Source organism: Nematostella vectensis, chromosome 7 (assembly GCF_932526225.1).
Source record: "Nematostella vectensis chromosome 7, jaNemVect1.1, whole genome shotgun sequence".
NCBI classification, from domain to species: domain Eukaryota; kingdom Metazoa; phylum Cnidaria; class Anthozoa; order Actiniaria; family Edwardsiidae; genus Nematostella; species Nematostella vectensis.
In genome coordinates this window covers 6,390,761-6,411,237 of record NC_064040.1, presented here as the reverse complement: position 1 = coordinate 6,411,237, position 20,477 = coordinate 6,390,761, and the positions used below count along the sequence as shown (strand labels likewise).

Sequence of the window (20,477 nt, the reverse complement as noted above, 5' to 3'; positions counted from 1 at the left end):
ATACCTTTGAGTTTACAAGGAAGCTCCTCAAAGCACTATCATGTTACTGAATCTACTAAAACCCGCTCGAACCAGAAAGTCCACTCGGGGGTGTCACGACCCCCTCAAAATACCTTTTTATAAAGAAAACAATAGAACGTGCGCTTGAGACACGGAGAAATAGTCTTTAATAATCTGGGGTATAACATGGTGTGATGTTTTAGTCCACAGAAAGTCCACTCGGGGGTGTCACGACCCTCTCAAAATACCTATAAAGCAAAACAATAGAACTTGCGCTTGAGACACGGAGAAACCGTCTTTCACAATCTGGGGTACATGGTGCGATATTTTATGTCAAAAGATTGTTTATATTCTTGAAAGGACGTGTATTCCCTGTTAGCAGAGGCCTCTTTTCTCTGTATTTTGCTGGGCTGGCCAGCGAAATACACAGAAAAGAGGCCTCTGCTAGCAGGGAAGGACGTGTAACAATAATCACACTCTTATACTTTCTGCTCAAAATGCTAATCATGCGGAATCTCTGCAATACGAAACGCCGGCCTTTTGGATCTCTGGATTGCTGATAAAAAGCCCGCGTGATAGTTCTGATATGTGTAAGCCAGTTAATGCCTGCACGAGTAATAATGATCAGTTCGTGGCACAACAAGCTGTGATTGAAGTTGTCGCTATAGCTGGTGGCAGCCCCACCCCTCCAACGCCAACCAATATCCACTCACCCTGCCTACCGTAAGCTGTTGATTGAAATTTGATGTTAAAAAAATGTAATGTTTGGCATATGCGTTTCACATGTGACTGACTTTACTCGTCCGTGTGTAGATAGTTTTCAATCATGAGTGAGTTAGTGTGTAAGCATTGTCACTGAAGATGGTACCACGTGGTTCGAACCCCGGTCTCTCTTGAGAAGCAAAGCCCGTGCCACTGAGCTATCGCGCCACTCTCAAAATATAAAAAAAATACCAAACGCCTGCAAGACTGAGTGTGCTTACAATCATGACTGTGAAAAACAGGGGTTTTAGATTTAGATAATCTCTTTGCCGCCGCACCAATGAAGTTATAAATGTTTCTCGTGTGCCAGAATTGTCACCTTTTGGCATAATGCCAGCACAAGCAGGGAAGTAAGAATACCTTGTTGTTTACATCACCATGCGGCCCGCTGGGATCGTTAAGACGGCATAGTGCTTGGTCATTTGATCTGCACTCACGTACACGTTAGGCTTTAGAGACGCAATTACTCTCCCTTCCTCTAGCCTGCGAGGCTCTACTGTGTGTTTTTGTTGTTTAGGATCCCTGTGGCGCAAAAAAAATCAAAATTGGGGGGAATGGGGGAAAGGGGCGCCACCGGAATTCCTACACCCTCAAAACAGGAATCTCCAAGGTAACCCACTGTAGAGCCGGCTAGCAGGCTCTCTTCGAACGATTTCTATCGATTAAACACACCGAGATATAACTCTCTTATCCGCCATATTTTTTTTTATCCCCTATCTACAAACATCCACTTATCACTAACATCACCGATTTGGCTATGAATGGTCTAATTATAAATACTATACGTTCTATTACTCGAGTGCTAGAGCTCAGATTGGCTTGTCATTCGATTGCAGGTTAAATCTATATTATAGACTTGCCTGGGGTAGTTGGCACATTTTCCATTCATAAGCTATATTTATACAAGACCCCCTTTTCTTTGCAGCCTTTGGCTGTATGGTTTCTCTATTTGTTTTATAAGAGAAAAAGAACAAAAACAATTTTTTTATTAAACAAAATATTTTTTTTAATTGAAGGTCGATTTAACTGGGGAGTGGATGTGCAGTCATAGATATTTTTGAAAAATATATTTAAAAAGACTGTTTTTTGGTGGTTGTGGGGAGGGGCCCAACGCCTGTGCCAACCACCAACTGTATGTCTAGCGGTATGTACCCAGTAAGCTATTTGGATCTAAGTGATGACCATGTAGCTATTGAAATGATAACTATACTATACAGAATTTATGATCTCCTGCTTCTCCCTTACAAAAAATTCATCTGTACAAAAGTACTCTGATTTCTGAAGAATATTTGTGTCTCCTCCATGGCTTGGCGATGGCACCAAATTTTAAGAACATGCTAAGAACATGCCGAGGCTCAAATAGCAGCAAGATATGCCTTTTTTAGTCTTATGCGTTTTAAAATGCAGACGTCCTTATAAAAAAAAAAAGAGTACTGCAAACCAGGTATCGAATTAAAGAAAATGATGTCTGACATGTGCGGGGCAGGGAAATGAGATTTTTATGTAGTATTAGGTTATTTCGCTTAGCTGTATTTTTTTTTGTAAACAAGACTATTTGAGCGTGCGAAAAATCATGGCCGCTTTTATATCGCTGACTGCCAAAGGGAGCCCAAATTTTGGAACACGCAGTGTAGACTAGTAATTGCGCATCACGGAAGAGGACGAAAATTTCGTTTCCCAAGGTCGGCGGCTTGTTCCACAGGAAGCCCAAATTGATTAAGCTCGCTTTTTTTATCTATTTTGCAATGGTTTAATTCAAAAATTTATATTACATTCTGTATTGTTCAAATACACTATTATTTAACAATTTGTACCAAGTGACTCAAATGTTATAATTTAAATTAGTGCAACAATCCTGAGATTTGCACATTATTTCTTTAGGAAAAATGACTGTGAAAGTATGTTTAATCTTGATCATCCTTTTCCTCCCCAAACCATTTTCGAAGTAGCCTAGAACACAAAACACCCAGTTAGAGATTATTACACATGTTAGCCTCTGACAGCAAAAATAAAAAAATTCCCATCAGCGCGTGGAGTAAGACAGTGCAATATAAAATGGAATTTGATTTTCGCTTTGGATAAAGAAAATTGTTCTTACCCGAAAAAGCCCCTTGATCTCTTGTCAAAACCTGAAAGAGTTGCGTAGAGTGAGATAAGGAAAAATGTCAATTGTCATTTGTAAGAAACTCAAAAGTGTTTAGTTGGACAAGATGTTTTATTTACACCGACAACAGGTATCTCAACATGTGGGCAACACATTAGAAAATGAATAAATTGCAAGACAAAGTTTACTTCAACATATTTAATAATAATAATAACGACGATGACGATAGCAATAATAATAATGTTCAAAAAACCTGGCTACGCCGCTGTTTAACGGCAGCATGCAAGGCTACAAAATACACTTACTGCTACTTGTGTCCATAACACTGTCCTCACACGGTCGTGATGGCCGCGCTAGTTCCTGGTACCGAAGCTGCTCCCTCAAGTACTGAGTTTCTACGTCGTGACGGTTTTTGGGGTCATACTCTTCCACTACATTGAACAGAAAAGAATGCTGCTTTTGGATCTAAATTGATATAAAAAGAAATAAGTTTTAAAATCTTTAACTGGGTCAAGTTACTTACCTAGATGCCGTTTCTTTGAACTTTCCTCGTCATTCTAGAATAGATACGGTCGCCCGAAATTAGTTCAAAGAATAAACTTTGGGATTAATTATTTGTATCGTGAGAAAAAAACGGATCACCGAGAGCATCAAAAGATGCTTTGGACAGTATGGCTATTTTACAGTCCCTATTATGTAATTCGATAAAATTTTACAGCTGGTAAGTCTTCTCGTCATACCAGCTTAGGGTAGTCCTGGTCTTCCTTTTCATTGGCTCTGTTCACTACTGTATTGTCGCCGCAACGTATCCTGCGTTTTGGGCTTGTTTGCACCGCGACTGAGGCTAGTGAAATAGAAAAGTAGTTGGTTAAAGTTTATATTCGACATCCGATGGTGACTAACGCCTTTAAACCATGCAATTGTTTTAGTTATACCGTAAATACTCGTTTTAGCGGTCCGCTTCAAATAAACGGCCCCACCCAAAGTTGAAAGATGCGGCTACTCTGTAATATTTCTAGGACTTGGTTCGCCTTTTTTTAACTTCCCCACTTTGCATGTCCCAACAAAGGCTTGAAGTAATACAGACGCCTAGGTATTTTCGGTACGTGACGCTCTCGAGGACAGAACCGCACAAGGAGTACACCCCTTATTGATGGATAATGCTACAGAGTTATTGACATCTACGCTGAAATCGAAGTAAAATAATTCGCATACAAGTAATAACTCATATGATCAGGTAAGGCACTCAGCATCATGTAATGAAAGAAATTATAGACAGTATTTGGAGTAGCCAGCTCTATAGCTTGTTCTAAATCTCGACCACTGGGTCGTTTTGTAATGTACAGAACCGTAATGCACAGTCAATCATGTGAGCAAGGTGCGCCAAAAGGAAACATATTCCTATCGATCAACGCCGTACTTGACCTAACAGGAATAACAAGCATAAATGAAGATTGCGCAAAGTGATTTCAAACGGAACAATTAAAAACAGGACGCTGCACCCAATCTATGACGTCAGGAGTGACCCATAAAAGCTACATAAGAGCGTGGGATCTTGACCGGTGGGTAGCACTTTTACAAGTATGGATGTCGTTGTCTTTTTTGCAACTGCGCTGCTTCTGTTTTCTGGCAGCCAAGAAGCTAACAGTAAGGCAGCACCGGTATGTAGACAAGCAATCCACACACCACAGTGAACGTAAGAACGTATTTGCTGTAGTCGTGCTTTAACGGAGAATTCATATATCCGACGCGCGCACGGATATCCCGTCAGAAAGCAGCAAATAAAAGCCAGCGAAGTGCAATCCACAAAACTCCCACAAATTGTACAACATGTCGGATGAGGACTGTGAATCCTGCTCGGGTTTATCTAAAATGAAGACATTTATAGGGGTTTTCCGCGATTTGGGAAATAAAATACGGTCACCTAACATGATGGATAATTGATTTGTTGTCCAAGCTTGGTGAAAATCTTGTCGATAAGCATAGAAATAGATAACTACAAGTTTGGTTGATGAATGGAAACGGCACTTGGAAATGATAAGATAAAGCGGTGCACTCTTCTGTAGGTAGAAGAGAATGCCGAATTCGCTGTTTACGCCTGACTTTTAACTACAAGTTTTATCGGCAAACGTCAAGATTTACAGCAATAAAACAAACGATAGTCTTTTATATGAAATAGTAAGTAACCTAGGATAATATCAAACACAAGTTTAATGGTAGGACTTACACTGTTCTTGTATGTGGTTTGTTTGTTTTTTGTTTTTCGTTTCTTCGCAGAAATTTTACGTGTTTTTCTGCGATTTGAGTCCCAACTCTACAATAAAGGTGGCCGGTCAAAGAAAACAGGACTAGCACTTTTTTACGCTGACCGAAAAATGCTTATTTGCTTGTCCAGATTCGCAAAAAAATCTCAAACCAATCTTTTTTGCCGTCGATTGCCGACTTTTTGTGGGACATTTGTGGGACCACACGGCTGTTATTGCATCATCTCTTTCCTGATTGGCTATTCGTGCGCGCGTGATTGATCCGTGGTCAGAAATAAGTTGTATGGTGGCTGCCTAAGGCTCCTTCCCATGCCTCCAACGCCGCCACGCCTAAATTCTCGCTCTCGTATGGTGGCTGCCTAAGGCTCCTTCCCATGCCTCCAACTGCCGCCACGCCTAAATTCTCGCTCTCTTAATTCAGCAACTAGCTGCAAGGAGAGTGATATTAGCTACCCCGATTTATTTATTTACATCTAAAATGGTGGTCATCTGCGCTGCGACGGATATCGTGATCAATGATAAGTTTACAGCCCCGAAGAAGTGCCAGGCTTGCCGTAGGTTCGATAAGCTCGACGTATACATGTGGCTAATAAACTCTTATATATTTTATTACGCTATGTTAGGGGTATCGATGAGTAAATCCGAGACTTGCCGAGGCACCGATACCCGCGTTTTAGAATCCTAGCTTGCTAGCCGACATGCATTCGGGGTTATTCGGAAATGTTTTGTTTTCGGATATTGGGAATTCTGAGGCCGAGGTGCGCTAAGGCGAGAAGACTTCAGAATAGCCGGCTCACAGGCTAAAGAACCCGAGCCCGAGACTTGTCAAATTTCGAAATACGAGCCCGAAACTCTTGTCCAATTTCGGAATCCGAGCCCGAGCTAGCTTTTCCGAGGTCGTTTTCGGATAACTTGCTCGAGGTATGTCATAAAAATCAGTTGAAAAAATAGTAATTGTAGTTACAATACAATCTTGCTACAAGGGGAAATCCGTAGCATGAAAACAACATAACAGGTAGCGTTTAACAAAATCTGAGACTCAGAGACCGCGTTTAAAAATCCGAGACCCCAAGACCGTAGTAGAAAAAAAACGAGGATCCGAGACCCTAAAATTTTGAAAAACATGAACCTTCGAGAATTCGTAAAAAACGTCGAGATTCCGAGACTTTGCATACCCCTTATGTTACAAGAAGAGGGTGAAAAGGCAGGAGTAAATATAGTTCTAGCTGCATTATTTTTACTCATCAACACTCATATCTGTTCAATTCAAGGATGGCCAAGATCCATTATGTACATCCCAAAATAACGGCCTCTTACGATACATCGCGGGCTCAGTATTAAGTCTATGCAGTGATGGGAACTGGCAAGCAGTCTTTTCACCAGGAAACCTCCTCGCTCATTGGAAGATGGACGAACAATTAGGCAATACAGTCGATGATGACTCGGGTAATGAGAATCATGGCACTGCAGAACGCGCGTCCCCGACCAGGGCTAAATTCACCCGAGGACGGTACTTTGACAATGGCGGCGGTACTATCACGATCCCGCATAGTATTGGACTTGACTTGACCCACATTTTCAGTATTGCTTGCTGGTACAAAGTGACAGACAGCCCTTGGGTCGCAGTGTCGTATCCGGACAAGACGTTCTTTGTGCGCAAAGGTACCGCTTTTCCGCATGGGAGTCAACAGATAAGACCACGCCCAGGCTTTGAGTTTGCCCTCGGTTACAAATCACTAGGGACTCGAATTTCTGTAAGCGATGGTTATCACATGGTATCATCTATTCTCGAGCACGACAGCGCTTTTCTGCCCGCACGGCTAATTGGCAGGTGGGCGCACTACGTATTGACGCTCGATCGGCGAGTTGGGGTGATAACTATGTACATAAACGGCCGGAAGCAGACAAACACCGTGAATATCCGTAGCCTTACGGGTAGTATTGGTAACGACATGCCCTTAGTTATCGCCTTTCAGTATAGTCGGATAACAAGGGGTTATCTGGATGATTGTAGGGTCTACAAGCATGCATTGAGTTCGGCTGAGGCAAAATTACTCTATCAAAATCATAGGTTGTGACACGCCCTAAACCTTTAGCAGTGGAGTAACCAGGATTTTTAACAGGAGGGGGCCCAAAAGGGACTTTCAAGGCATTTTCTCCTGTATTTTAGATGTCTTATACATTAACTGTTTTTTTTTTTTTTGGCTGCTTAACTCAGTGCCTCTAAGGCACGGCTGAATTTTTCAGTTTTACCCCCAGCATTGATTTTGGCCGCGGGGGCCTAGGTACCATGTATCCTTGACAACACAACAGAGGCGCTGAGGTGACGCTCTTACTTCAGATATGGCGAATTTTGTGAGCGAATTTCGTAGTTTTAGAGTGCATAACAAAGGAAATTGGCCGAAATATCATGGAATAAATGGTCTGCAAGTAGTTTCTTTCGGAATGTCTATTGCGGGGAAAAGGTATGTAAATAATCAAAGCTATAACTGTGTCATGTCTTCGACTTTGTTGCGGCCATGTGCGAAATATTCCTTCGATGTATTCCATTCCTGTGATCCCAGCTATTATTCTTTTAACCCTAACCACTCTCAGAAGTTATTGTAGATCTTTATGTTTTTTTTTTATGTATTTCAGAGATACTAAAGGCTTGCTTTATGTTTTAACAGTTTGATTGATCCGTTTGGTTTGAATGAAGTTTGTTATTTTGGATTTGTTTTCATTAAAAGATTATAACTTAATTACCAAGTATCGACCGGTGGTTAATATTTTAGTTATTGATTTTAATGACATAAGCATCCATAGTCTCTAATTTGGGGGATGGGGGACTATTTAACTAATTTTGAAACATTTTATTGAGATTTTTAATGCCATTATTATTCGCAATTTGATCATCACTTTTGAAAACTGTGGTGGCTCCTAAAAGAGCCGTTTGGTTTGTGTCTGTGTTTGATTCCTAAAACAACCATTGAACTTTGGAGCTTCTGGTTGAAATGTTGATCTTAGATAGGCCTCTTGTAAAACTGCTGGTCTGTAACTGGCTCTAAACCACTGGGGCTGAGGTGGATGCTTGGGTCTATAATGTGATCCCCCATTGCTTCAGAAGTGCACTGGCATACTTAAGTTGTTTTAACAGTGCTGATGCTGTGCTGTCCTCGTTCATGAACTGGGGTGTAGGAGCAGTGAGGTTGTGGTCAAACAAAAACTGCTTTTCCCATGCAACAAGGTCAGACTGTATATTCTTTCTCTTTGCAAGGACTTTTGTCTGCATCTGGGCAAGACTGTGGTGATAGCTGTTTTCTAGATGCTGGTCCCTGAGGTTTTGTCTCTGCAACTGCTTGAGTCTTGCATGCTTTTTGTCAAGAGCACTCACTTCTGTTGTCTTGCCAACAACAATCTCCAGAGCTTTCCCTAGCCTTGATGTCAACTCAGTTGAGGAATCTGTTGTTCTTGTGGCTGGTTCTGGTGTAAGTGAAGTTGGTAAAGATGTGGTGGAATTCCCTTCATTTGCATGTTTCTCTTCGGGTGGAGGGAGATCCGGGTCAATGCAGACTACTTCATCCCGGGCCAGGGTAATACCAACTACATTTTCATCTTCACTCTCTGTGGCATCCATGATGTCAGCAGTGGCTATAAGAGGTACTGGTGGTACCTCTTCAGGTAGGGGGAAACCTGCATTGTGACAGACTACTTCATCTGGGGCCAGGGTGATGCTAACAGCATTTTCATCTTCTTCACTTGTCTCATCTGAGGCATTCCTTGTGTCAGCAGGAACTGATTCTGGGTCAATTCTTATTCTAAGTGTTGTCCCATCGTCTTGGTCGATTCTTAGGAGGTGAGTAGGGAGGGGAATGCTGTTGGCTATGCAATGTTTCCAGCAATTGTCTAGTCTCTCAGCCTCTTTTTTCAAGTTGCTGGATCGAAAGTGGTGAAGAGAGGGCCCACAACCAGAGGGAATGTCTGTGACATCATGAAATTCAACTCCATCTTCAACTTTCTTCCACCAAACACCTTCTCCTTCAACTAAGAAGTCACTTATTTCTTGGAGGTGAGCTTGCCATGCATGGCTATGCCTTTGAATGAGCTCCTCAGGTATGACAGTGTTCTTGGGAGATGGGAGGCAAGTTGCTAGCTTGCTTACATGGTCTTGCTGTCTGAACACATCATCTCGTTGCAGGCCTATCTGGCGCTCTGCTTGCAAGCGGATGAAAAGGTTAGGTATTATTTGCCCTTGATGGTAATTCGATGTCTGCTTCGTGATGCGCTTGATACTGTTAAAGATCCTTTCTTGTCGTTCTGCATTAGCAGCTTGTCCAGACATTAAGCGCAATGTACTGGTAGCATGGGCTGTCAGGTTATGAAAGTACACTCCATACAGTTTTCTTGAGGTTAGCTTCTTTGTGTCCTTCACAAAATCTATCAACAATATGGCGTGGTACCAGGCTTGGTTGCTATATCTAAGAATTGAGGCCGGAGATCTTTGGCTGTCTGCCGCGTAGAGGAGTCTCTGCATCTCAACCAAGGTGTCAATGGCAGCCATGGCTTTCTTGGACATGATATTGGACTGGTGTGCCACCCCAGCAGTTTTGATAAGGGCTTCCCTTTGGTCCACACATCTCTTGCTGTCTTTCCCTGCCAGACTGAGTGTGATTGTCTCCTCTATCAAAGCCTTTTCTTCACCCATCAGATGGCTTGGAAATTCAGCAAAGAAATTTGCAATATGATTGCCAAGATCATGAAGAGGCTCGCATGGTATGACTTCATAAGATTCTAGATTAAGGTTGGTCAGGGATTCTGTTGGGGTATTAAAGAGAAGTGCAGGCACTCTTTGTTTTCCTTTCATTTCTTCAGTGAGTAGTTTCTGCATCTCCATTTTCGTTTTTCCTTCATAAATGCCCCTTGATGCCAGTTCCTTTTCAAGCTCTTCTTTTTTCAGACCTTCCAGTGGTTTAGCTTTTTTCTGTTTTGATTTAGAGAGGGAGACGGTCCCCCGAAGAATTGCCTGCTGTCTCTCAGTAAGGGATATGGCCTCCAAATTCAGAGTGTAGGCCAAGTCGCTGGTCATGTCACAGTGTACTTCACAGGTAGAACAAAAGTAGTTTCCTCCTTTCTGTTGTCCTGTCTCAAAAGCTCGCAATGGAGAGTCTCCCTGACAAAACCTCATGATATCAGTGTATGAAATACTGTTGTCATCACACAGCTCTCTGACACATTGGAGCCTTGTCTCCGAATATAATAAAAGCTCATGGTCAGAGCTCCCACATTTTGCAATAAAATGTAGCTCTGGTTCTTCAACCAGCATTTGCACATTAAAGTCCGCTTATGACCAAATTTAGACCTGTATTTTCAAGCTTCTATTAACTTCGAGTGCTTCCTACATCTTCAATGTATACTTCAAGTGCATAATCTATTTAATTAGTGAATTTGGGCGTGTGAATTATGGCATTTAAAACATCGTTTTTACGTCCGCCATTGTTTTGGTCTGATCTCTCTCGAGCCCGCGAAAAGGATGCGGTTTCTCACCTTCTACGTCACATACTCAATACGCTTCGCGAGCTCAGACGCCGCTTCTAGTTGAAAATACTCAAAGAATTTCTTTTATCTCGACACTTTCCGAACTAAAATCTTATGGCTTCGTTAACGAGGCAGCGCAGTATTTCAGAAAGCGAAAATTTATCCGAAAGCTCTAGTTTTGACTCAGAGTCGGAGCTTCTTGAATCACAACCCGAGCTTTTGGATAGTGAATTTCATGGCTACGACGAAAGTCTCGATCCCGTCCCAAACGAGGAAGAGGCTGCTGAATACAAGCAGCAACTCCACGAGGAGAATGAGCAAGAAGAGGAGCTTCTCCGAAGATTTTCAAGGGAGCAAGATATTTCCACATGGTAGGTATTTTTATATTGTTGTTTTAAAGGTTCGTAACGACCAACTGCTCATGGTGATCCATTCTCAATTTTACCAGGTGCGAGTGCTCGAACTGTTCGCTCGAGTTATTAGTCACAAAGGAAGAATGCCGATGCTGCACAGAGTTTGCAACATGCAGCGAAAAATTACAAGAAGTTGGTTTGGAGGGATGCATTGTTGACCTTCCAGGATTCAGTGTGAATTGCCTCAACGAGTGGGTACTACGAACAGCAGCTGTTGGACTAAAAACAAGGAAGAAAAAATCCTATACTTCTGTCAAATCTGCAAAAAATGCATCCGAATCTGAGTAAGTTTCTAAAGATAAAAGATCTATGTAAATATATGCTCCCACTAGCTAACAAAAAAAAGGAGGGGAGAGGGTTTTAATTTAGGAAAATGAAAAAGCAAGAGATACATAATGTCTTAAATCTGATCAAAAGTCAAACATATTATATTATTTCAGTATTGAAGTCCTAAAACCAAGAAGCTTTTAATGCTGATTAAGCTTATAATTTGAAAGCAAAGCATACAGTATATTTATTAATGCATCTTGACCTCTTTGAATTCACTCCACAATCCCACACTCATTTCCTATTGTCAAAACTCCAATGCTCCCATTCCAATAACTCATTTTCAGGATATTATTATTATTTCTTCAGATTTCTGAGGTCTGTGGCCTACAGACAATACGTGCGCCTGGTATATGAGTGTGTCGGGTGGTCAAAGAGGGCATCTCTCCCAAGTTGTGTCTACAACAAAATACGGGAAGCATTCCCTAGCGAAACATTTCATGGATTTGAAGAGGATAAGGAGGATGCAAACTCTGAAGACATGGAGTTTGAATAGGATTTTTCTTCCTTGTTTTTATTCCAACAGCTTCTGTGCATAGTAACCACTCGTTGTGACAATCTACACTGAGCCCTGGATGGTCAACAATACATCTCTATAAACCCACATTCTCAATTTGTTTTGCTGTTTTTGCAAGCTCTATGCAGCATTGGTATTCTTCCTTCATGACTAATCTCTTAAGTGAACAAAGCAAGCACTTGCACCTGGTGGAATTGAGCAGTGAAACATCGTATTTATTTCTCATTAATCAGTTTCCATGTTAGCCAAATTGCTCTGAATTGACAATTGTATGTACATATTTTCAGCTCATTCCATTATGCTGACATAAAAACAGAAATCTTAGTTCATTTGTTTATAAATAATGACCCCTCACTGCCCTAATCAACTCTGGGAGGTATGGTCGTAGCATCTATGGGTGTGTCTTCTGCTAGGGCGGGTGGGTCTATGGGGTGAGATCCTTGTGAAGTAATGGTATTGATTAGCGCATCTCCAAGTGGGGCCGGTGGGTCTACCGGGTGGGATTCTTGGAGGTGCAAGTTATCAGTTGACATGTCTCCAACTGGGGCAGGTTGGTCTATGGGGAGGGTTTCTAAGGGGGGGCATGGTTTCAGTTGGTGTGTCTTCAGCTGAGGCGGGTAGGTCCAAGGTAGAGACCGTGGAAGATGTTGTGGCAGATTCATGAGCTCGCACGTAGAAAATAATTAAGGATTGAGTTCAGAAAGCCATCAAAAGAACATACAGTCAGATAGCCAATGTAACACGTGAGAGCGAAAATATGTTTTCTCAAGGATTTTAGACATTTTTAATTAAAATACTTCCTGCTTTTAAAGAACTTCCTGCTTTTAAAAAACCTTTTTTAATTGACTAGAGTAATTTATTATCTAAAAAGAAAAAATATAAGGAAAAAAACAAATATTATTACCATTCCACTGTCACCTGCTGTTGCTAAAAGCTCCTTAATTTCCTGTAATTGGGATATTAAACAGATTATGTAGTGAAAAATTCCGCTTTCTCCAACAGTAATCACGTAATAATAGAAAGATAGAGTGGTTTTCAAAATCCCGTTAAACAAAATTTTTTAATGTAATAGTCAAGCCAGAACCAAAGAGAACAAAGACATTGCAGTGTATTAGTAGTAAATAAACTAAATAGTACTTCACGGGATTTTGAAAACCACTCTATGACTGCGAGCTAGCCTACAAGTTAAGTACTTACTTGAATTTTAGAAAGGAAATGTTGGGGATTAGCAATAATATATGCGTGAAATCATTGTAAACATGAGTACAGGTAGAGTTGTAATAAGAAGTGAATGTAAACTATTTGATAAATATCCGTTAAATGCAAAAGAACTGTACCTAAGAAATTATTTAGGCCGGGGAAAGGAATTTCCATGGCAGTTATTGGTGAAAAGAAAAAATAGCATGTAGAGATATTTATAAAACTCACCTTTGCTCTTTGACGCAATTCCCGGTCCGATGGTGAAGCAATGGTTTTCTTTGGTTTCCAAATTGTTGGTACGGATCCCTTTATCAAATAGCGCTTTAACTCGGACCCCTCGCCAAAGTGATAGCATTCTCTCTCGAAGTGGTCCGAGCACACAACAAAACGACCCAACGGATTGAAATTCTTCGAGTGGAGTCGTACAAAGCGTATCCACTCCGCCTTTTTTGGACCAGATTTTGGGCTCAAATGAAGGCTTTTCCCTGCTTTATGATTGTTTTCACAATCCTGAACAACGCATCGAGATCCGGTCATTTTAAATGCGATAAAAGCGAAAAGTTTTATGAGTTATCGTATGTTTATCTCTTTCGAGTAAGCAAATTAGCCATGTGCTCCAAAAGCGTATTGAGTATGTGACGTCACGTCCTGGTTAGTTTGACATTTTGACAGATGCTAGGTAACCAGGTCAAAGGGACACGGCAAATCAATGGCGGACGTAAACCTACAATATTTAATGAAAATTTCTACATGGTTCCACTATCATTTACAGCAATCTGACTAGACCAGTGCTTAGATTAGGTATCTTGCTTAGGATCTAGCAAATTTACCGCTTTCTAGGCGGTTTGATCATAAGCGAACTTTAACCCTTCTTCCATATTTTGCAGCATACTCCTCATCTGTAAGGAACACTGCCTTGTCATAAAGACAGGTCATAAGGCACACCAGATATCCAGAGTTAGCAACTGTTGAGTTATCTAGCCATACCATCAGATGCCTTGTTCTTTCATGGCTTTTTAGCTTCTCCCTCATGTCTGGGACTGCCATACCATCCACATACTCGTTGATCTGCAAAAGCCTTGTTCTTAGCTGTTCTGCTGTAAGCTCTGCTATTCCTTCCTCTGTTGTCCCCCGGAGAAACTTCTCCTGTTTTTTTAACATTGTCCTTCGGATATTGGCAAGGGGCATTTTTCTACCATCAGTATAGACATCCTCTTTTTTTATTTTCAGATCCTTTGTAAGGATAAGCTTTTCATACTGAAAAACAAAGAGAATATGCAATTAATTTCTTCAGATAAAAGACATTGGAGACATATTGTAGAGACATTGACAATCTAGTTCATGTACTGAAATTGTTTTTGTTTTTATATCAATCTGACAATTGACTTTAACACAATGGCCCTGCAAAAAGTTATTTTTAACTGCCTACCTTTCGTGGTACAATCCGTTCTCCTATACTGTACTCCTTTGTGTGGATCTTCTGCAATAGCTGTGCTTTCAGTGTTTTCTTGTCTGGCTCACAGGGTATGCTGATCTCTCCCCCTTGCCCTCTCCTTTTCCTTCTTCTAATTACTGGATCCATGGGGTTTTTGCGTTTGGTACTAAACCGGTCAACATCTACTCCGTTTCTCACTAGCCACTCCTTCACAATCTGTCCGCCGTTAAGTGCAACTTGTCCACTGCTGTCTGTCACATTATACTTCCTAGCTAGAGCACTGTAATTGATAAGATGACCACCCTGGTACGCCTCAACCTCTGCTTTAAGCCCGGCCTTGTCCCATCCCATCCTCTCCATGTCCCCGGTGTGGTCTTTTTTTCTCTTTTTCTTGTTAGGCTCATCCATTCTTTCTCTTGCAGTGTTTGCTGGCTCAAACGACAATGCTCTACGCCCACGCTCCCATCCTCTAATGGACTGTCCACTTCCATAACATCTAATAATTAATTGGTATGTTGTAATTAATATCCCAATAAAACTATAGAAAATTGGACTCATTGATTTTTTTTTCACTTCCCATCAAAATTTCTCCCAAAATTTTCTTTCAAATTTAAATAATTGAGCTCACCTCAAAAATGCAGTCTCTTTCATTTGGTTTTCTACATTTTCTTTTGATGAAGTGTAAATGCGGCGTCGTTCATTTCTCTTGTCATTTTCAGTTTTGTGTTGCAAGTTTATCCCTGGAACAGATGACAGGGCACTGGCAAGTGAACACTGGTACTGTTCTTGGAAACTTTCCTCATATTGCTCAAAGAGAGCTCTTGCAACATTTGTAGCATCACGTTTTCGTGCTTTTACAGTAGGGGTTGCATTTCGCAGACGCTGAGCCTCGTTGTTAGCGGCAAATATAATATTTTGCTTTGCTTTCCCCTTGAAGAAATTTGAGGTGACTGGGAAGTATGACATAACCTCTGTGTATCTGATTGCACAGGCTTTACAGTTCTGAAATGAATGTTCCTTTCTTCTATTTTCAGATAAACCTTGCCATTTCTCTCTAGAGAAAGTCTCCATAAACTTTGATTTTTCCTCAGCTTTTCTGGTGTTCCATTTGTTCATGGCATTCCTCAAACCAGGCAGCTTTCTATGGAATTTAAGGAACTCGATATCAAAAGCATCCCCTGTTACTTGTGGTGGGAAATAGCTCCTGTACTTTCTGTACTGCTCCCCCTTTACTCTCGCATTGTACTTTGTAGTGCTTTCACCACTTTCTCTCGGTAATGCCTTTTCGACCTCCCTGGCCACCTGCAATGCTATAACCTTCCCAAATCCACACGTTTGTGAACATAGAAAGACCCCTGCCATCTCAGGGTGACTTTTTTTTTATAAAATTCAACAACTAGAAGACAAAATTTTCGTAAAACTCGCTGGGGAAAAAAACTTTGCACTTTTCAATTCCATAACTACACCAACTGCGCCCACTGTTTGAAAATCCCGCCTAAAATACACAAAAGGACATGCGCAATAATGTGCTTTGTAATCAGAGTCTTTTTATTTACTGTAAGATTCAAGATTCCATTTATTTCCCTACCATAATCATGCTGTTTACTTTAATCGTTCTAAATTCAGTACGTCTTTCCGTTCATTTTAGACGATCGTTTAACTATATTTAAACAGTTCTGCATGGGATACATCTCTTGTTGTCCCTTTGTCGTTTAACTAAGAAATCTCTTGCAATTTTCGTCATTTTCTTCATGTATTCAATCAATCTACTGCAACAATGTGTATTCCCTTCACAGGCCATCCGCCATCTTGCTTTCATTGTATCTATGGAAACTGACAACCGCTGATCACTTTTTAGCTGAGCCTGCTTCGATCTTTCCAAAGAAAGAGCGTCAGCTTTTATCGCTTTTGAAAAACACCTTAGCTATTAGGAAACTGCAACTCTCAATCATGTTTTAGAAGTTTAATCCCTAAATGATTCAAATCCAAGGTGTAAGTTTGGAAAAATAGTTTTATTGCCTGTAATAATGCAGTGTATTGTGACACATCGTTCTGAATTCTACAATTATCGATCAAAGCCCTCAATTTACTTCGTCAACAGCTTTGGAATACAAATTTCCAGCTTACATTTGTATACTCTGGTTATCCCTCCTTCATTTAGCATTGGAATTTTGGAGTTTTAATTACGTCCTGTGTGTCTGCAGGGCGCCAGAAAAAAGGATGTTTTTTCACAAGCTTGTAACACCTTAATTATGTCACGTGAAGGTTTCCATGGCAACTGAGTAGTCGGTAACATCGAGCATGTTATGCAGAAAAACTACGCCAACTTTCAGGCTGATTGGTTAAAAAATGCGTTGTCAAGAATTTTTTAACTGAGTCCGTCCGGTTTTTACGAGTTCAGCCTTGCCTTAAATGCACTGAGAAAGGCGGGACAGGGCCCCTAGGCCACCCCCTGGCTATGCCCCTGTTTAGTCTGCACAAAGACAAAGCAAGGGGAGGGATCGATGGGTCTGAAACGCCTTAGCCCTTTAGGTTGTACCTAAATAAAGCATATTTTCTCTTAAAATTTTGGTACACATAAGAAGGCAAATTGCCTAAATTGCTATTAATGATCCCCTCCCCCCATCTTCATCTTTGAGTCACCAAGAAATCTTAGGCTCTTTTACAGGTTTGCTAAGATTCTCAAGTTTGTAGGCCTGGTCATTTGTGATGGGGGAAAGGGAAAAGAACACAAATGTTCTTCCTCCAAGTCTAAAATAAAACTTAATAGGGGGCTATGATAATGACTATGATTTGTAAAGATGATCTTTGTATGTCTTTAATCTTTTGTTTCTTGCAGTTTCTACTTTGAAATAAAAGTGCACATAGCACTATCACAGCCTCTAGAATTAATCTTGCAAATATCTAGGGTCTTCTACCCCCTCTTCTTTAGACCATGCCCTCACCCGCTGCTCAACTCCCTCCCACCTCTAGCCCTCTGAAGAAAAACCTTGGCCCATCCCTGTTGATGGTGCCTGTGCATTTTTTAATAGCAATGTAATGCATACTTGCCAACCTTGAAAGTTAAAAAACCGGAAGCTTGTGCTTCAAATACAACAACTCTCAACAAATTAATTCACGATTAATTTTCCCAGGAGATTATAGTAAATATATAGGAAGTTTCAATTTTTTGCCGGGAGATGAAGGCTAAAAACCAGGAGTCTCCCGCTAAAACTGGTGGAGTTGGCATGTATGGTAGTATTTGGTTTTATAATATTATCAAGAAGATAATAAACTATACCTACCTGGTGGTGCAATTCTCACAGTCTCTTGCAAGTGATGCTTACGGTGTTTACCACCTTGATTTATTGCTATGTTAAACACATAAACATATGGGCTGATTTCAAGTGGTTTTCCACTACTTTGGAATTGCAGCTGGTCAGCAGCCTCCCATTTCTTGGCACCTTTGTGCAAGTTAAGGACATGTTGATGTGCACTTTATGTTTTAATACACAGATACACACATTCTATTTATTATCATTAGTGATACTGTTATCATTTGAGAAGACTATTACCCAAGCTATACTTTCATAAATTACTTCTCTAATTCATAAAACCAACCAGAATCATAATTTTCGTTAATTATGCCATCATCCAGACTCAGTCCCCCTTTATAAATAATAATATGCTAATTATTTACTGTTGCAAGGCCAAACCATAGCAAGGATACTAGGAGAGATGATAAACAAGTCAGTATAAACTGGTTCAAGTTCATCGGTGCACAACACAGCTGTTATGATTCTCTGGAAAAATACAAATATGGGAAAATATTTTTACGACTTCCATCTCCCATACAGGCATACATGTAGTTAGCAGTCAGTGTAGTGTCCTGACTTTTATTTCACTTTTCTTACTTATTATTTTAAAAATGCTATACAAAAGTTGGAAAATATTAAAGTCTTTTGTAAGAATCTACGGCTACACTCGCTCGTTCAAAGTTTCAAACCTCACCTCAATTTCTAACTGTGGACTCTTGTTCTTGCAAAGAACACTCAGGCGTTTGCTACAATAAAATAAAAACTCAAAATCTGACCAAACAGACCAAAGCGAAGGCACAACAAAGCGACATCGACAAAAAAACATCGCCAAACCTTTCAAATTTGTTTTTGCAAACTATCTTGATCTTGTAAACAGTATTTTGTAGAATTACAAGCCGAACGTCTGGCTTGAAGAAAAAATCAAATTTCTTTAAAGGCATGGCTTTCACCAAACATCATCGAGCGATAGAAAAACGTAATTTGTAAACAAGCAAAAAATAAATTGTCAGACGTTTTTTGCTAAGATGCGCGCGCGCGTTCTTCTAACTTTCCCGCCAAAACAACAGGAAACCCAAACTGTAAAATGTCAACTCCAAGGCTGCATGTATTTTTTTTGCATAACATTCAAAATACATTAAAGCCAAATGAAAATACATATTTCTCTAAATTTAGAAACTAAATCTAAATTTCTTATACTACTGCTCGCTCGTAACATGGCTGAGGTAGGAACCTACTCAGTAGGTCGGATCTTTCTTGTGTATGAGTAGCTGGAATCAGGAATACCACTCAGCTTCTTAATAAAAAAATATTACTCAAGTAAAGAAACGTATACCACTAATTATGTGCTGGAAACGTCATAACGATTTATTTACTGATAACCTTTCCGTGTAAATGTATGTACGATGCTTGTACAATAGGGTGAGCAATGTAAGGGTTGAATAAGTTCATCAGGCATAAGTCACGCTTTGCGGAATTGAATCTCCACATACGCATACGCTGATTTTGCACGGTTGCTGGTGCATAACCAATCTTTGCGTAACCGGTATTGTTCGCAAAACCTGCTTGTGCCGACGGACGGTGCAGAGGGCGAAAAAGTACCCGCGTGTTTTGAAGACGACTGAACTAAATTGCAGAAAGATTGAGAACCCCCCCCCCCCCCCTCCCCTCCCTTATAAGGAACCCGCTCAGACTACTGGTAAATGCCTTGATTATATGGGGTGTCATTAGTAGAATGCTCGTACTGATTTATGGATCAGGCTGTCGGAGCATAGTCTAATATGATGATTCAGCTAAATTTATTTTCAGAGGCATAAGAATAATTGGATCCTTTGTGCAAAAATCTGCTCGCGAGTTGCCTTCGAAGTTTTTAGTTTTAAATTGATTGCTATTGCAAATCGCAGTCTGGAGAAACCCTATATTACTGCTGTCCCTTAAGTGAATTTCATAAGCTTAATCTCCATATTGCTCCCCTCCGGACTCCGACAGCCTCCTATATAGACAATTCTTTTACACGGATTTTGAAGGCTCTTTTTATAACATGGTGTCCATCAGGGGCGTGGTACAGTGGAGTGTGGATTAATTTGGTGGATATCTACCCAACTTCTTATAGTAAAAAGCAAAAGAAGTACATTTTGTATGAACTAACAAATAATGTATCAAACTTATATCTGCTGGCCCTTCTAATTCATAGATCCGACATGTCAATCACGCGCGCACGAATAGCCGATCAGGAAAGAGATGATGCAATAACAGCCATGTGGTCCCACAAATGTCCCACAAAAACTCGGCAATCGACGCCGAAAAAGATTGGTTTTAGATATTTTTCTACGAATCTGGACAAGCAAAGAAGCATTTTCCGGTCAGCATAGAAAGTGCTAGCCCTGTTTTCTTTGCCCGGCTTCTAGTGTAGAGTTGGGACTCAATTGTAGAAAAACACGTAAGATTTACTACGAAGAAACGAAAAACAAAAAGCAAACAAACCACTTACAAGTGTTTGATATTATACCTAGGCTACTTCAATTACATATAAGAATGATGAGACTGTCGTTTGTATTATTGCTATAAATCTTGACATTTGCCGATAAAACTTGTAGTTTAAAGTCAGGCGTTAACTGCGAATTCGGCATTTTCTTCTACTTTTCCCC

At 40.5% G+C, this 20,477-nt stretch overlaps 4 protein-coding genes across 5 annotated transcripts; 2 read left to right on the top strand and 2 right to left on the bottom strand.

Moving 5' to 3' along the window:
• Window positions 1-2,488: 2,488 nt before the first annotated feature.
• On the bottom strand, window positions 2,489-18,946 carry LOC116604027. The gene is made up of 9 exons (XM_032365773.2): window positions 18,667-18,946; window positions 18,527-18,578; window positions 18,246-18,318; window positions 17,821-17,979; window positions 3,607-3,710; window positions 3,390-3,423; window positions 3,172-3,297; window positions 2,861-2,891; window positions 2,489-2,712 (listed from the first exon to the last, which is right to left on the bottom strand). The coding sequence occupies exons 1-9, from the start codon at window positions 18,771-18,773 to the stop codon at window positions 2,667-2,669; spliced, it is 732 nt and encodes a 243-aa protein (XP_032221664.2). The 5' UTR covers window positions 18,774-18,946; the 3' UTR covers window positions 2,489-2,666.
• LOC5520724 lies at window positions 4,382-17,409 on the top strand. Of its 2 annotated transcripts, XR_007312203.1 has the most exons (4): window positions 4,382-4,527; window positions 6,402-7,595; window positions 14,959-15,046; window positions 15,256-17,409. XR_007312203.1 is itself a non-coding variant. In XM_048730041.1 (3 exons), exons 1-2 carry the CDS (start codon window positions 4,450-4,452, stop codon window positions 7,206-7,208), a joined length of 885 nt encoding a protein of 294 aa, XP_048585998.1. In that variant the 5' UTR covers window positions 4,383-4,449; the 3' UTR covers window positions 7,209-7,595; window positions 14,959-15,089. The 2 variants fall into 2 exon arrangements, 1 of the variants encoding a protein (XP_048585998.1); XM_048730041.1 differs by lacking the exon at window positions 15,256-17,409 and having other exon boundaries at window positions 4,383-4,527; window positions 14,959-15,089.
• LOC116604017 lies at window positions 10,744-12,225 on the top strand. Its single transcript, XM_048730042.1, has 3 exons — window positions 10,744-11,015; window positions 11,093-11,341; window positions 11,694-12,225. Exons 1-3 carry the CDS (start codon window positions 10,759-10,761, stop codon window positions 11,878-11,880), a joined length of 693 nt encoding a protein of 230 aa, XP_048585999.1. The 5' UTR covers window positions 10,744-10,758; the 3' UTR covers window positions 11,881-12,225.
• LOC125568256 lies at window positions 13,821-15,924 on the bottom strand. Its single transcript, XM_048730040.1, has 3 exons — window positions 15,165-15,924; window positions 14,531-15,032; window positions 13,821-14,358 (listed from the first exon to the last, which is right to left on the bottom strand). Exons 1-3 carry the CDS (start codon window positions 15,896-15,898, stop codon window positions 13,951-13,953), a joined length of 1,644 nt encoding a protein of 547 aa, XP_048585997.1. The 5' UTR covers window positions 15,899-15,924; the 3' UTR covers window positions 13,821-13,950.
• Window positions 18,947-20,477: the final 1,531 nt, after the last annotated feature.